The sequence below is a fragment of the Augochlora pura genome, chromosome 7 (genome assembly GCF_028453695.1).
Source record: "Augochlora pura isolate Apur16 chromosome 7, APUR_v2.2.1, whole genome shotgun sequence".
Lineage (NCBI taxonomy): Eukaryota > Metazoa > Arthropoda > Insecta > Hymenoptera > Halictidae > Augochlora > Augochlora pura.
This window is the reverse complement of record NC_135778.1, coordinates 19,269,907-19,288,106: the sequence shown is the minus strand read 5'-3', so window position 1 is coordinate 19,288,106 and position 18,200 is coordinate 19,269,907. Positions and strand designations below refer to the sequence as shown.

The 18,200-nt window shown below is 32.6% G+C and overlaps 3 protein-coding genes across 3 annotated transcripts in view; 1 reads left to right on the top strand and 2 right to left on the bottom strand.

The window, feature by feature from the left end:
* The window catches only part of Centrocortin (cerebellar degeneration-related protein 2-like), a 173,797-nt gene extending 169,456 nt beyond the window's left edge, over positions 1-4,341 (bottom strand). The window contains exon 1 of the mRNA XM_078185685.1: positions 4,253-4,341. Coding sequence (XP_078041811.1) covers positions 4,253-4,325 — 73 coding nt within the window. The 5' untranslated portion in view covers positions 4,326-4,341. The remainder of the gene's footprint in view (positions 1-4,252) is intronic.
* An 806-nt stretch (positions 4,342-5,147) lies between these two features.
* On the bottom strand, positions 5,148-8,400 carry Prp31 (pre-mRNA processing factor 31). Its single transcript, XM_078185158.1, has 8 exons — positions 8,176-8,400; positions 7,902-8,099; positions 7,315-7,519; positions 7,044-7,213; positions 6,794-6,951; positions 6,434-6,724; positions 6,128-6,352; positions 5,148-5,747 (listed from the first exon to the last, which is right to left on the bottom strand). The coding sequence occupies exons 1-8, from the start codon at positions 8,291-8,293 to the stop codon at positions 5,646-5,648; spliced, it is 1,467 nt and encodes a 488-aa protein (XP_078041284.1). The 5' UTR covers positions 8,294-8,400; the 3' UTR covers positions 5,148-5,645.
* Positions 8,401-9,161: 761 nt separating this feature from the next.
* On the top strand, positions 9,162-18,067 carry Cta (Guanine nucleotide-binding protein subunit alpha cta). The gene is made up of 5 exons (XM_078188065.1): positions 9,162-10,329; positions 11,060-11,320; positions 11,471-11,521; positions 11,600-11,817; positions 11,899-18,067. The coding sequence occupies exons 1-5, from the start codon at positions 10,108-10,110 to the stop codon at positions 12,254-12,256; spliced, it is 1,110 nt and encodes a 369-aa protein (XP_078044191.1). The 5' UTR covers positions 9,162-10,107; the 3' UTR covers positions 12,257-18,067.
* Positions 18,068-18,200: the final 133 nt, after the last annotated feature.

Sequence of the window (18,200 nt, the reverse complement as noted above, 5' to 3'; positions counted from 1 at the left end):
TCATTTTTATGGAAAAGCTGTAATCAAAATATATAATAACTAACTTTTTCTGTAATGAAAAACTTAAAATTTTAAAGACTGAATTTAACTTTACTGCTTTTTTCAGTTGCCAAATTGATTAACTCCACCAGTCACATAAAAACTGTAACATTACCGACGATTATTTTTTGGCTATTCTTTCTTGTTAATTTTATACATCGTTAAATGAAAGCTATATCTGTATTTATGCATTCTACATAATATATGTGAATCTATGTTATAACAGGAATTTTAAAAGACAATGTACATCATTTCATCGCGTTTCTCGACTTTTTGTTTTATGGAGTTAGTCGATGTGTGCACTGAACGGCTCAATTTATGTTACCGATTCTGAAATAATAGATATTAAGAACAGGAATAGTAGGGTATGTTAGACATGAAAAAAATAATATAATTAAATAGTTGTAGTAAGAAATCCTACTGAAAAGCAAGGATTATAGTAAACAATAATAAATAATAAGAATCGAGAAGTGAACAAAATTTGTTACCACATAGCATGGTAATCACATAGTTTTGAATAGTCAACAAATGAATTTAAAGAGATATAAAACAAAAAGTGTACATCTTGCGCTCAAAAGTTCGAAAAAACATCCTAGTCTTAGGTAAAATCGGTTAAACTATCCATTCGCATTCACCCACGCGAAAATTCTACGAACGGAAGGATTTTATGAGCAGAAAATGCAATCAGAAAATATGCTATGCTGCTTGCGAAGAGTGACGGTATCCCATCACTTTCGCGAAGAATGTTACAGAATTGCAAATTGCCGATGCGAGAAAGTATTCGCATAACTAATAATGTGTTTGTTACATCATCTCGTATTAGGCATTTGCTATGAAAAAGAGAGCATAACACGAGTACCGTGTAGTTCAAGTTTCATCGTGTCTGTGAAATAATAATAATTGTATTGCATCAAGGCCTGTTACAATATTTTTCAAGGGAAAAATCGAAGTTATTTGTTAATTGCGAATTCGATCTATTTATTTATTATATTTCTCTCGGTTTCTTGTCGACTCGAACGTCGGTTTTTGATTTTATCTTCATTTTTTTCATTTCGATGCACGGCGTGAAAAGTTGCAATTCATTCTAACAATTAATAATCTCGCTCCGCGATTGGACGCTTCAGTTAATTAACGAGAAGATGCACTTTGCTAAAATGATTCCTTATCACAAACTTCTTTGCTAATAATTGAAGGTCTCACGCAAGTAATATTCGAAGCATCGTATTTTTAGTGCTACCTTTACATTTTACTTACCGAGATGAACACTTCACTTACAATGATTACAATCATAAAACAGCTGTAAAGTCCAAACTCGGAGTGAAACTGCAATTGTTTCTAATGCGTTCTTAAAACAACAATTTATGTGGACGGTCATTCAAGATCTAAAACACTAAACAACCGAAGAAAGCAAATTTAAAAATGTTCTTGTTGTAAGAGTTATCGATTCATTCTTCCAGCCTGTTGAACTTGTCGGTTTTCGCCGTTTAACCTCTTAGGCACGGCTGAATTTTGCGCAAATAAAGTTTTTCATAACTAAATTACCATTTTTCTTAATATATATATAATAACTAATATATATATATATATATATATATATATTCTTTTCTTAGTGTATTGTACATACACACTTTCACTTTAATCGTTTACTCTAATAATTAATAAACCAATTGAGTAAAGCACGAAACATTCACGAAAGCCACTATAGTGGCGCGTTGTGCCTTGTGCCTGAGAGGTTAAGCTTGAAATAGCTTGACTTGAAGAATCATGTTAACTAATGAAAGTATAATAATATACTTTCATAAATAAAAGTAATATGTATGTTAAATAGTAAAAGCCAATTACATTTTGTTGGTTATATTTAGAAGTATTGAAACAGTAAATTTTACAAATTTTATATGGAATGATATTTGATTCGACTAAGGCATCGGAAACCAATCGTGTTGCCTGATAGAAGATTAACAGGCTATTCAATCAAGGTACGACCATATTCGTTCTGTTATTAATGCTGAAATGCAATGGACCTCATTCTAACTATACTTCTCTAGTAAGAGTAAATATATTGCCCTCTTTTTTGCTTACTTCTCAGAAGAGATTTATGTATACAAGTTCTTATTCCTTAGGATGAACCTCGCGTGAGAATTGCCGTGTACAATTATAGAAGAAGTAAGTGTAACTGATGTACATTAACCATCCGCTTCGAACAGTTCGACAACGATAATCCTTTACTTTTTCCTTTTGTAGCTTTCCCTGTGCACGTCTTTTTAGGAAGATTTTCAACTCTTAGAAACTTTCTATACTCGTTTCGAACAAGATTTACGTCAAGATAATGCTTCATTGTATGATAGATCGTGAGAGACCTTGTTACTTCCACGACAATCAATTATTTTGCGATGCGGATCGTACGATTTTCTTCAATACTTTCCAATTTCCTGACCAAAATTGGCGAAATTCACATAATTCAAAGATGCTAATGTTTTACCAATAAATATCATTTGTCATAAAAGTAGTCTTTCCGATACGATTAATATATCTCACAGATTATTTATCGATCTCAAGCAACCTGTTACGCACGCATTTGAAAAAGTCGGGCATCGGATTTGTTCGATAATGGTGCCACTATGACTGCAACTTAAGGGTAAAGAACTGAAGGCGCGCGTGTCTTCGCTAAAATCCTATTTAACTGAATTAGTCGGTCGATGTCATTTCCCCAGCGACACGCTCAACACGTTAGATTAACGTGTGTACTTTGAAGACTCACAACTTGTCAAATCGAAATCCATCAAGTTAGGTCTCCATACAAATTTTTCACTTTCACCACCGATCTAAATTATTTGACCCGCTATCATATTTTTCATTTCGTCCTACTTAAAGGTTTGGATAAGTTTAGATAAAAAAAGCCATAAGGAAAGTGACCTTACGCGAAGAAGTAAGTCCAATATACAGTATGTATAGAATATATATTTTTTAAAATGAGACTTCGTTTTCATGCAAATCAATTTTCAGGACTCATTGGATGGGATGCAATGATATTTACAAGTAGAACTGATAGGTCACGAGCAGATACCTCAACCGATTCCTATACAAATAACATGCATGCTCAACGAATTTCTAAATTGAATTTTTTTTAAAGACGAAACACAGATAACAGAATCTTACTTTGTCTATACAATTTATTTATTTATATAAATTCGTTAGTTTCTTGATTACGACACTACTTAGAAAACACTTATACATCTAATATATAACATTATTATTGCTAAAGTACAAGCTGACATAACCTAATGAATTTTAGGAGTAAAATGCAACAACTATAGAGACGTTACTGCATATAATTCTCAATATTGTCAACAGACGTTAAATTTGTAGTATACGTTAGTGTTCTTCCCAATCTTTTTATCAGTGGATTGCAACAGATCGATTTCTTTCAAATAGCTAAGCGATTAGAAAAACAACCAAACATTACGAATCACTCTTGTGATATGAATGCAGTTTAAACATTGGAGTAACCTAATTTAGACCTAAATCAGATCGTTGAAGGATTCTTAATGAAATATTCAGTTAGCACTACGGAATGAATCACGATTTAATACCTAAAAGAGGACCTCATATTATTATAACAACTACAATTATTGATTTAAATTGTTATTTTTTTCAAAAAACTTCGTCGAACATGTTGCAAATTTTCAATCACCCAACAAGATTCTAAGAGAGGGGGTTCTCCTCTCAAAGCGGGGGTTAAAGAGCCTACGAAGTACAATAACTCGAAAACTAGCACACGTAAAAAGAATAATACAAATCAAACAATAGTGAAAACCCTAATATTAATATTAATGTGAAAAATTAATATTAATAGAATTGATATTAAGAATTTGCTTGTATTTCACCTGACTTTTCGATACCTTACGATTATTAATTCACGAAAGTGCATATATGTATGCATACACTGTATTGCACAGCCCATACAATCAAGCGTCATGCGATCAAGCGCCACCTGATCATAAAACGGGTCAATCACCGCTAAGTTAAATTCTTTTAAAGGAAAAATAGCATCACACAATTGTAACCTTCACACACTCCTGAAATTAACCGAAATTCGTGAAATATTTACGAAAAATCCTGTTAACTCTAGAATATCCAATTTCAATTACTCAAAAATTTACTTAAACAATGAGGCGCACACGATAAATGTAAGATTAAAATGTTAAAAACTCACCGGAGGAAGTCCAACGCTCCGAATATTCCGTCAATAAGACGAACCAGTCGTTTAAATCTTCGGAATTCGCCATGGTCGATCGACGGGACCTGTTTGTTCGCCACCGGCTCCACCGATGGTTCGCCGATAAATAAATTAGGGTTTGCTCGTTGCCAGCGTGGTATTGTGCTTAATTGTTACTGTCACAGCCGGAACACAATCACACTTCCCGCGTATCGTCGAACGGAACGCACGACCGATTCAAAACTATGCGCAACATACGTGAGAGCAACGTTCTCGAAAGGAGATGAGAAACGAAGTCAGAGCACACACAGGCACTCAATCCAGTCAATGATTACCTTACGACATCCAGTTCTGGTTTGCTGGTTCTCTCTATCCTTCTCCTCTCGTTTTACCATTACAACACCACCTCGCGCTCTTTCACGAGACTCGCATATGTCTGGTCGTCCTTGTTCCTCTACTTTCGTTATATTTCAACGTACCTTTTCATTCTACTCACCTGCTCTTTCGCACTGTTTATTTTTACGATCGGCTTACTACGAGGTCGTCTATCTCTACCATATTTCTATGTACCCGTAAACGTGTGTGCGTGTTGGTTGACTTGCGGCTACTTATTTCAATTAAATTCTTCCACCGTCACGTTCACTCGCGTTTAGATATTATATTTATGGTATCTTTTACTTTTGTCTCAAACATCAGAAATTGTACCTTCTGTGGATCAATAATTACTACCAAAATTGATGCTCCATTATTAACATGAATGATGCCGTTACGGATACTTTGGATCGTTCGAATTTCAAGTGTTTGAAACGTATCTTCTCGCATTGCGCATGCACCATTCTTTGTGATTTTTAAGTTTAGAAATTAAGGATGAAGTAACACATTTCTCTTATTTCTTCAGAGTATATTTCTTAATGACACTGCTTTCGTTTAAAAAACAAGAATTCATCTGCTAATCATGTCACAAAATAAAATGCATTTCATTAATAATAAAAAAAATGTTGATGCGCGTACCGAAACGATATATTCAAGGCACAGACGATCCACTTCACATATGGCGTAATGAATGAGTTTAAGGAGTTATCCACGGATTACATACTACCGAAGGTGGAACCTTATTACTTTAAACAACTTTTTCAAAAAGATCTTCCCGAGTCGAGACTATAAAATGTTATCTCGTAACACCATGTTTCATTGTAAAAAATTTCAATTTTATGAAATCTGTTTGTTGCTAGTATGACTGTATATATTAACAGATATTAATATATTACATGGTTATTGCGTAGATTGTATACCAGTTATATATAAACAAAATAGTTTATGGAAATTAAATACAAAAATCGTTATTTTACTCAAAATGTACATAGCAATTCCTATTATTTTGAGCTGTTATTTATTTTTTTACTTTCAAAAAACCAGCTGTGTTTGAGAAATACTTCGCATTAGCTTCGTTCACTTTCTTTTCGGCTGCTTGTGGGTTTACAATTTCCAAGCCCTACAAAAAAAAACAAATTTTCACAAAATTATTTTATATTTCAGTTTAAACACTATAACGATTTCATAGCACTATAATCACTAGCTAAAACTCGGTATTAATCGAACTTGATAAAAATAATTTTAATAATTATCACGAGAAATGTTCAATGGATTATCTATTAAACGATTAATAATGGAAAGTGACTTGCAAAGAGAATAGATATTTTCATTTTAGGTTTTTAATAGTTCTATGATAATGTATTGTATATGATTGTTTTGTTGTTCTGAAATATTATTTCAGGCTCTTTTATAAGTAAGAAGAAAGACAAATTATTATAATTTACAGAATACCCAATAAAAGACTAAGTTCACGCATTATTAACATTACTTTTAATTTACCTGCAATGGCGTGAATGCAACACTGGATGCTGTACCAGAAACCTGTTTTTTGACTGTTGTACTTCCACCCCATTGTTGCTGTTTCTGTAAATTTTTCTGAAGAGTTTTTGATATTCGCACTTTTGTTTTCTCATCGATTTGAGGTAACCTAATGCGACCCGTGCCTGCCTTGCCAATCGTACCACGGGTATAACCAAGATCTTCTTGATAGGCATCATTTTCAATCTAAATATATACAGAAATAAAAGAACATCACAATATTGTATAATATTTAAAAAAATGTAGAGTAGAAAAAATAAAACTTACATCAGCAAAATTCATTCTGTTTGCATGTTTTCTAAATTCAGTAATGGCATAACGTTCTTTCATTTTTCTGACGCGTCTACCACCGCGCTTCTTTCGACCTGGATCAATAGGTTTTGGTAAAGGTTTTACAAATTTTACAGGTGGTGGTTCTTGAAGTTTATCTAACTTTTTCTCAATTTCTTCCCGAAACATTTGACCAATATGACCATCTGTACTTTCATGACAAGCATCAACACGAGCAGCCAACATACTTTTGGCTGCAACAAGTCTTGCTGCCTTCCGCCTTAAATCCTAAAAAGTTTAAACAGAAATAGAAATACAAAAATAATAGATTCGTTCATTATACATCATATAGCTTACAGGTGGAGTTTCCTGAACAATATCAGAATAGTATATAAAACCAGTGTGCGGTAGAGTTGCCACTTGAGAAAACCCGGATAACGTTGTTTTCTGAGACCCAAGTACTAGAATATTACATGCTGGCATCTTTGATAATTTAGTTAAACCTCCAGCAACACCTGAAATATAAACGTACAATATATTATTACAAAACGTTAATTTGAAAACATTAAAAGTCATTTCGAGAAGCCAAAAAATGTTTCAAATTTACCCATAATTTTTGCTGCAGTGGATGCACCTACTATTACAGACAAATTTGGTGCAATAAATGCCATTCTACTCTCTACATATTCAAATATTTTCGATTTGCAATTATTCAATTCCACTGCCATATCACAGGCTTCACAAATAGCTTCCTTTTCATCTTCTGTTAGTAACTGTCTGTAAATATAACATACGTCTATTTCTTTTGTAGTACTCATCGTTTGTACAATTAATATTATTATTGTATATTATTCGTAATTTATTAAAATATATATTACCCTTGCGTTGTTGATGCAGTAACTGAAACTACCATAATCGTTGCCTGTGTGAGAAACTGTTGTAATATCTCATTATTTTTTGCTCTGTCTAAATCATTTCCTAATTCTCTGACTGTCATTACATACTCCAAAGGACCAACAACTAATGACTCTAATTCTGGGAACCTTTTGGAATATTTGTCTCTTGTAAATCTATGTATTGTAGCTGAAAAATATAATTCATATTAAGATTCACCCCAAAGTGTTGTCATAAATGTGATATTAATAATATTCAAAGAATAATATCAAATAGAATAAACAATACTCATATTTATAAACTTTAATTCAATTACGTGTTTGTCTTTAAATTTTAAAACATGCAATAATAGACTTTGTTCAGTCCAAAATAGGTGTACAAGGTGTGCATCAAAACATTAAGAATGTGTTATAGAGAAGCGGTATAGAATATATAAATTTATAAAGTACACTGATTTATTGAAGCAACTAGTTGAATAAATAAGCAAAATTTATTTAGCATTTCATTAGACATCTTCCATACCTATAAAATCATTGTAAGATTATTTAAAATCCATAATATCAATACTTACCTATTTCATCATCAATATCTACAGCCATATTATTAGCTTCAACAATAAGCTGATATTCAGGATCAGACTCAACAGGACCGATAATATCTACTGATTTCCTGGGAACTTTGCTATATTTTTCAATGTGAGTCATAACTTTTTTCAATTGTTCCGAGTCGCCTAATTTTGCCAATTCTCTTACAGAGGCAACTTTTATTTCTATAACATATCAAAGAGATTATTTAATTTAAATTCTATAGTACTGTTTACATGAGTCAACGTTGAGGGTAATTACCTTCTTCGATGGTTTTGGAGACTGAAGCCGGAATGAAATCCGGCTCCGGTTCTTCCATAACATGGTCGGAATCGTCATTTTCTTCAAGATCTGCCAAAAGTTCATCTGCCAACGACATGATTTTCCTTCACAGAAGATTTATTCGCATGTAAATATTTTACTAACCTCTATTCTTTGACAAATTACATTATCTACATACAATACGACATCTACGCTACGCTGTAGCGAACTGAACTAAAACGCCATCTACACAAGTTCAAAAACTAACACGGAATTGTACGTCGCTGTGTTCCAAAAGTCAAGTTCAATGTTCAGTCACTAATATCCAGTGCGCATGTGTCCGTAAGTGAAGTCCATCATGAATATAGCTTCAAAAATTCATAGATCCATGACGCATGCGCACATTAGTTTATACACCATGAACACAGTCGTAAACTGCGAGTGACATCTTGCGGAAATATTTATGTTCTGCTGTTCAGACTTATTAATGTTTATGCGAAATAGGTAAAAAGTTCGTCTTAAATGCATAAAAACATTCGGTTCTGTCTATGACGCGATCGAAATCATTTTTCTGATAACATTTAATTTATATAAGTGTTCACATTTGTTCGACATCATTTTCAAATGTGTCGCGCTTCAAATATTACCGCGCTTCTCAACATTTCCAATTCCTCGCATGCAGTTTCTTCGCCCTATTTCGATCAACAGACCATAGAGAAGGATAAAAACGTCAACTTGAACCTTAAAAAAAAGCAGCAATGTTGTATATGTGTAAAGTGTTAAGATCGCCGAATTCAAGAACAAGAATATCAAAGATTCAGGCAAAAGTTTCATCTCCAACATACTTTGCCGTATTATCTTAAATTCTTCAACGCTATCGAAAGACCGGCTTCTGGTAGGAGAAATGGGAAGCGTACAGCGAATCATTGAGTAACGATAGAGAGAGAAATGAAAAAATGAATCGTTTTCTCCCCACCACGTAATGAAAACTGTATGATCGTTAATGCGCGATGTTCAAGAGGGATCGTCGTCGCATGTATTGCAGTTTCGACAAGGATAAAGAAAAAAGGAAAGGTCTTCCAACGAATGACAGCGCGCAAAACCGATCACGCGGTTGAGCCAGGAGGTGCAGTTTCGGTCGGTGTCAGACACCGTGCGTGTGTGTACGTGCATGTATCGCGGTAGTATCTCACAACAAATATGTCGTCGTGGTGGGGAGTACGTTTTCCCGTTCGTCGTTTCGCATATTTCTTCCCCCGCATTATTATCATGTAGTTCGGCATAGGTGAACTCTTGCATGGTTTGTTTCCTCGACAGAGAAAAGAAACGCAGGTGTGTATGCGTGTCCTACGTGCGAGTACGTGCCGATACGATTGTTAGTTAAGGAAGAAGTTATTCGGATGAAAGGCCGACGAGGATCGTCTCCTACTAGAAGATAAAGTGCGATGAGAACGATGAGCGCGAGTTAGTTCTCTTTCTCGGTAATTAGAACGATTATTTAATCATGTCCAATTCGCGAGGAACCAGAGAGGATCGTGGGCAGCCAACGGCGTGAGTCTCGCGATTAACGGTAGGTGTGGAGTTTAACCGAGTTGAACGACGACGTGTGTTAACGTTCGTTCAGCGGCCGCGTTCCCCGGTTACGCCTAAGTGAGAAATGCGGTTCTGAATCGCGACGTTCGCTGATCCCGTGCAATCACGAACAGGTTGTTCACGGAAGGGGTGGTACCTTCGTTACGTGCATTACGTTACTGTACGTGCTCCGTGAATACGAGCTCGTGTGTACGGCAGCGAGGAGTGCGTGGTGCGTGTATGTGTATGCGTGCACAGTGTTTAGACAATCAAGGATATTTTCCTTCGGAAGGACGGCCTGACACGGAAAGACGGAAGAAAAAAAGGACGGAAGGAAGAGGAGGGTAGCAGGGTAGCAAGATGGCGGGGTCCTTAACGTGGTCGTGTACTTGTTGCCTGCGGTTCAAGTTCAGCCCCGAGGAGATCGAGCAGCGTTACAAAAGTCAGGAGATCGATCGGATGCTGGAGAAAGATCGTCAGGCTCTCCGACGACAGGTCAAGCTGCTGCTCCTCGGGGCGGGCGAGAGCGGAAAGTCGACATTCCTTAAACAGATGCGAATTATTCACGGAATTAAATTCGAGGTAGGACATCCTCGACTTCGTAATCAAATCCTTTCTTTACCACGTAATCTGCTTCTTATTTGTCCTCCCTGTACGCTTTTCATTCATTCAAGGAAAACTACAGTTTGACTTCATGACTCTGTCAGTGTTATTACAGTTGTTAAAATAGATCTTCATTTGTAAGAGAAGGTGGTTGACCTAAACACATGATTTTTAAGGTTTAAAGGAAAGTAATTCTGACACAATTGAATTGCTTTTCTAATTTCTTACTCAATGTCTTTGAAACCATTATTCGGTTATTTGTCTGTGTCCTCAGTTCTGTAAAAACATAGTAAACCTCTGTTTCATACTCAGATTCTCACAATTATACTTTCAATCTAGTTAAGTGGCAGAGATTGTTTTATTAAACCTACTTTAACTCATAGTTTCAGATAAGAAGAATTTAAAATTGAAAAATAGTAGATAAAAAGTATTACCACTATAATGTTTAGCAGACTGTTCCGTGTATACGTTCTCTATTTTTCTGTCATACCATTTATCACATTCTTCATTAGTAAATCTACATCTTATAGGATATTCAATAAATTGTTAGCTCCTCATGAAAAAATTCAATTGTAAGTCTAGATTTTTTTAATATTGCTCTATCAATATTTATTTCTGAACAAGTATCTACAATCGATTACATTTACAAATAATCTATATTATTTAGAAATAATATCTATTATTTATGGTATTCTTCTTTACTTTTCAGCCTGAATTGATCAAAGAATACCAACATGTAATTTATCAAAATATAATAAAAGGAATGAAGGTATTGGTTGATGCTCGTGACAAGTTGAATATTCCATGGGAAAACCCTAAAAACTATGATATTGGTTATCAGTTACTGAAATTTGAAAATACTATGGTATTAGATGCTAGGTTATTTCTTCATTACGTGCCAGCTTTACGAAGTTTATGGGAAGATGCGTCAATCAAAAAAGCCTTTGATAGACGGAGAGAATTTCAATTAGTAAGATATTCTTGTGTGTTTTGTATATTTTATTCTACTTACTGTATATACAACGAAAACCACAGATGTGTCGAATTATTAAAAAGTAATTATTGAAAATGTGTGAATCTTTTTTATTTTTATACTTTATGAATATTTTTCTAATTACAGAGTGATTCGGTTCAATATTTCTTGGATAGTCTTGACAGGATTGCGAGGACGGTAATTTCTATAATATTTTCTCTCTATTCTTCTAATTATAATGTATCATTCCTTAAGAGTTAAAAGTTTTATTTACAGGATTATGTACCCACGCATCAGGATATCTTACATTGTAGGAAAGCCACGAAAGGAATTTCAGAATTTGTTATACAAATTAATAATATCCCTTTTTTGTTCGTTGATGTGGGTGGACAAAGATCTCAAAGACAAAAGTGGTATCAATGTTTTGATTGTGTTACTTCCATACTTTTTCTTGTGTCATCATCTGAATTTGATCAAGTACTGTTGGAAGATAGGTGCGTTATAATATAATTAAGGCTTTTTTTTTTTTATATAAAAAGCAGATGTAACTGTTAAAAAATATTCCTCATTTACAGGAGAACCAATCGATTGGAGGAATCGAGAAATATCTTTGACACGATAGTTAATAATATGATATTTGGTGGAGTGTCTATCATCTTGTTTTTGAATAAAACTGATTTGTTAGACAAAAAAGTAAGGTCACCTGATACAAATGTTCGCTGGTATTTTTCACAGTTCACAGGGGATTCACATTCTATGAAGGATGTGCAAAATTTTATATTGGAAATGTTTATATCTGTCAAAAGGGACCCAAGAAAATCCCTGTTTCATCACTTTACAACTGCAGTGGACACAGAAAACATAAAAGTTGTATTTAATGCTGTCAAAGATACAATATTACATAGAAATTTGGAATCACTGATGCTCCAATAATAATAGCTCTATGTATATATATACATACATATAAATATATTAAAAAAGTGAAACTACTTCCGATCCGAAGGTATGCATTCAACATTTAGTGTTTGAAATATAGTAAACTAAAGTTATAGTTCGTATAAGGATTAGGACATTAATTAGAAAAAAATGTTCTGGTAAGACAATACCAATGTGTGTGTACCAATGTAAATCACATGATTACCACCATTTATAATGATAAATTAAACTTTTTTATAATAGTTTTATACATCACAGGAAGTAAAAACTGCCTAATGAAAATATACATTGAAATTTTTGACTATACAAGTATATGTACATGCATGTATATGAATATGTGCATACATGTATATAAATGTTGTATACGTTTTGATAAGATGTTTCCATCCTCTTTTTTATAAATGCTAAATGGTTGTAAGAAGACTTATATATACAATATATTGTACATAGTCTCTTGTATTCTATACATTGTCAATATTAATGATTTTACATATTTGTATAAAAAAAAGAATCAGTTTGCTAACAATTTAATTAAGATTTTCTATTTTGTACAGATATTTAATCAAATGCTTCTTTCTTTTACATTAAAATATGTAATGAAAATGCTGGCGACATAACCAGTGTTTGCAAACATAACAGTAACTTATTTTGTATGTAAGATTAATTACGTTTGTTAACATTGAATTATTAAGTAACAAAGAAACCAAATACTAGATCCATGCCATATAAACCAAATGAAACTAACCAGTTTGTGTTCAAATTGTTGTGTACAAAAAGCAATAATTTTTATTTTTTATTCTCTTCTTTAATTTGACTTCAAAATTGTACACAGGATTTCGCTATTTTAATATAACTACATGATTTTTCGTATTTTCGTGTCTGTTATATTTTTCTGATTTGTTGATTTTTGTATATCTACATTGAAGTTTTGTTCTATTCTGCACAATAAAATTACCTTTTCTAAGCAATTCAAATTAATATAATTCTAATAGTTTATTACTACTTTCAAACTTATATGTTGTTTTTAATGTAAATTCCAGTATTTTTTTACGATAAATTACAAAATTTTGATAAGAGGATTATAGTTGTTTAGCGAACGCATAATACATGTTCGACCAAACTTCAACTTTAATAGCTGGTCCTTATTGCAACATTACTATTTTTTAAGAAGATTTACATTAATCAGTATTATTATTTCTTGTATACAAAGATTCAAACAAAGTTGGTTTTTTCAATTTGTATGTAACAGCAATTTGTCAGAATCATGTTTAATCTCTTATTGTTATAAACATATGGGCTATAATTAAATAGTTACAGTTATTCTGTTTTATAGATATTCGTTCACAAGAATTTTGTAAATATATGACAGTCAGCAATACCTAACATTATTAAAATAGAACTATCAGATTGTAACGAAACTAATCCAATAAGTTATATATTTTCATTTTCACTTGAAAATCATAACAATCAAAATTTCATTATTATAAATAACAATATTTTGAATTTAATTTATAAACATTGCTATAACCAAGGATTTTATGTAATAACGTATATGATGAAACCAAAGAGTTTTAAGTAAACCTAATGAACTTCTATGTAACTTATTTTCCATTAGCTTAATACAATATGTAATATTATAAATATTCTTGGAAATATATTTGTACTCATGCTTGTAGTTATTTCAATCTGCAGTTTCGATCATGTATTACATAAAATCTTTGTTTCTTCCACTCTTTGTATTAATGAAATGGAAATTAAGAACACTTAAAACTATTGTAATTGGTATCAGTTATTCTAAAACGGACGAGAATCAATATTTTGTTGTGTTTGTATATAAGAAGTTTTAGGCGTAGTAATAATCATACAACATGTTAAAAAGTTGAAATTTTTGCATGGTCTGTATCATGCGAAAATATTGTATAACTTTGATAATTGGTGTATTTCCTTAACTGATGTTTTTACATTCCTATAAAGTTAATCAGGTTCATTTTAATTGATATTCTTAGAACGTTTTTAAATTATACCACATTTTTATAATGTAGGTAAATTATTATTGTCTCAAATGGAGTATTATTTTGAAAGATTATACAAAATTTTATACAATTTATACGTCCTGCATATACAGAACCTATCCATCAATGGGGCCATTGATTAAACTGGTTTTACAGGTATTCGAATATCTAATTAATCAATTAATACAAGTTTGTACATACAGGTACTATAGTTATGGTTAACTATGTACTGAAAATTGTAATTACCTGGTTGAAATATTTTTTTAAGTAACGAAATTAAAAGTATAGTAATATAAATTCACAAAGAAATGTTAATGGATAATATTATTGTTCCTAAATGAAGTATCGAGTACACTAATGTAAACTGTTTTTATAATAATTTATACAAAATTTCAGTATCATCGGTATCAATATCATGTATAGACGAACCGCCCTGTCGCCTGAGCGTGCGTCGACAACGTTCATTCGTAATGATATCTCTGGCTGCCTAAGTGCGAATCCGTTCAGTTTACCTTAGAAAAAATCGTTCACATTAACTTTCAGTCTGGTTTCAGGGAGCAATGCATAAGCGCCGTTTCCCACGAATTTTTACCCTCGTTGAAGATCGTCACCAATCTCCTTAACGTTACGATCAATGTTGTAAAGAAACTTCCCATCTATACCTTGAAAACTGAAGAAATGGGCCTTAACTATCCCGCTGTCTCTCTCCTCCAGCAATAAACAAAGGAATGGAACATCTTGTCCATATGCGCCATCGTGAGACAATTGTTATGCAAACAACTTTAGGTCTTTTTTACCGTACTAAAAAAACCTTCACGCATGCCAAGGCACATTGACGACCATATCGTCGGAGGCCCTTGAAGCCACGGACTCTCCTTCATTTCGTATATGACGGAGGAGCTTTCGACGACGATACATTCCATCACATGGACGATATCATCCTCCCCTAAATAGGCTGTGTAATTCGTCTTACCCGTGAAATTCTTCTTCTTTTTCAGTACTGTTATTGATCCTGGGTACTTTTTTCGCATCGATTTCTTTAATGTGCTGAAAGGAACAGGTATCGTGTGACGCCTCCCCACACTTTGAATTGCTGCGGTGAGGGCGTCTACACCTTCCTCGGATTCTTCTGTCCCACTTTCGTCGCTAGCTTCTTCACTTGGCAATTTCGCCTCTCTTATGTCGGAGATCTTTGTAGTATTCATCAGTGATTCTAAGGCGTTTATGTTTGCGTCTCTTTCTTCATCTAGTTGATTCCAATCGGTGATTCTCGCTTCTGGTTGTAAGGATTCGAGTGTAGGGTTATTGGGTGCGTCAATTGCTTTCGGCTCTTTATCCCATCCTTTCTTTGGTGAACCGATCTCTTTTGTCTTTCTCTTCTTCTCCATTTTCGGAGCTATTTGCTTCTCCTTCCCCGTAAAAGATACCTTTCCCGCCTCTGCCTTTTTTGCCTCTCTCTCTCCTCCCTAGTGGGTCTCTGTGTTTTCGTGAAAGTCATTCCGCCGAATTCAAAGGTCGATTTGTCTATCAATGTTCTAGTATAAATTATATTCATCAACTATTCTAGTTATTATATTTTTATAATCGAAATTCAATTTGTAGTTAAATAAACAATTTATGATAGTGTACTGAAATCTTTGGTACAATGGTTTACTGGCATATTAACATTGTTAATTCCCAATATTTTTGTGTGATGAAATACTATTAAGCTTACTATATTCCTAGTAACTTTGTATACAAAATTGTTTTTACTGGGTAATTATCAATATCCCCGTTAATTATTACGTGCATTTCGTTCATAGTATAGTAGGTACCTGGCTATTTAGGTATTAATTTGTTAATAATTGAATGCCTGGGCATCCGGTTTACAAGGCCTTCACTACCACCACTCACCAAGAAATAATATTTGGAAGTTTTTACAAATATTTTAGAGGAAAATGTATCCTTGATAATCATACTGGAAGTCCATGTAGATATAATATGTAATGTAAACCGTCGCTATCTTATAGAAAATTTTCATGATACTTAGGTCATTTTTTACATACATATACAGTTCATTTCTGTAAGACTTAAATATAACATATTTTTGTAATCCATTCAGAGCAAGTATTGTTGACTTTATTACAAATTTATTTGCAACGAAAAATGAAAATGTTACCGAATGTTTTTCATACATATACTGATTACATCACACTATGTATCATGTAAGTTTTCTGCCATGCTATTGTGAAGTAAATGGAAGCGAAGAAAAAAATGATAGAACACCACACACGTCGTACGCGTAACATGTTGAAAACATTTTATTGTAATATGCGGACTGTGAAAGCATAGTAACTTTGTGATAGAACGTCGCGAAAAATAAGGAGAAAATAATTTTTATATTTTTAGAGGTGCAGAGATTATTTTAATCTGTTCAATTTAATCAATTTTATACATTTCAGTCTGTGTGAAGAAAAATAAATGGAATTTAGATATTCTATGATTATGATGTCGTTGACGATGATACATCAGTGTTATATATAAATATATATATAGAGATATATATATTATATATAAGTTTAAAACGATTTTATTATGATTTGTATTATACCTTACATTAGGTACTATTATACGCATACCTACATTCTCAAATCATGGGAACTGAGCACAAGTGAACGGCCATAAACGTTAATATTGAATTTAAAAAGACAGATAGTATTTACAACGAACAAAACTGAGGCGAAGCGTTATTTGTAATTTATTGTAAATATGTGAAATTATTATGCCTAAACATTTAATTATGGTTTCTGCCGTCGTAAAGCAATCGCTTTAAATAAAATATTAACGAGTAAATTAGTCGTGTTTAATGAAAATAATTATGCAATAAATATAAAATTTATTTTTATTTAGATAAATTTGGCTACTGAAGTTTTATAATTGTAAAACAATAAATAGTACTTATAAATAGTACTGTGTTTGTTCTTGGCTTATAATTGAAATGAACAAACATTAGAATGACAATATTTTTTTGTAAACTCATCAATAATAATGATACTTAATGAAGTCGATCAAGCAATTTTTTTACGTGACTAAAGGTGATACGAATTATTTAGATACCATTTTGAGAAGCTTTTATAGAAAGCACAATTTTTTATATGCTGCAACACGTACAAGGAAGTAGAGTCGTTCTACGTCTCGGTATTCATTTGAAATATCCTAATTTCGATTTAAGAGATTTATGAATGACTAAACATACTCGTTAATGATGATACTTGCACAAACATTTGAATGAAATTTCATGTAAATTTTTTTATTAAATACTAGAAAATTGAATGTTTATACGTTCATAAAGCTATTAAACACAACAAACTGAAGAAATATGTTTTATTTACAAAGAGAATTGTAATCATTCGTACGCGTCTACACGAATTTCTTTTCACTAATTAAAAATATTTCCGTCTATATGGCACAATGTCAAATATTATAGTTTATAAATTTATAGACTGTAGACATTTGAAAATATAATTTGCATAATGTTCAAAGAATTACTTGTGTGACCATCATGCTGACAATATGACTTTGTATGACAGATAAAACAAAAATTTATGTTAAGCAGCAACAGTCAATTATGAATTTGTTAAACGTCATGAACAATTATGTTTGATTGCATATAAGTCACTTTGTATGCATTTTGCTATACATGATCTAAAGAATGTAGATATATTGTGCCTTTTGTATATTGTATATTTGTATATAAACATATTTTACATGAAATATTGTAATAATGTAGTCTATTCACATAAACAATAAATAAAATAAAACTTTAGAAAGAAAATATTTATTATAAATTATTCTTTACCTCGTAAAGTAAGTAAATCTTATATTTAATGGAAAATCAGGCTTGTAGAGCAACGCTTGCATAAAATGGCACGCAAATGTGGAGAGTAATG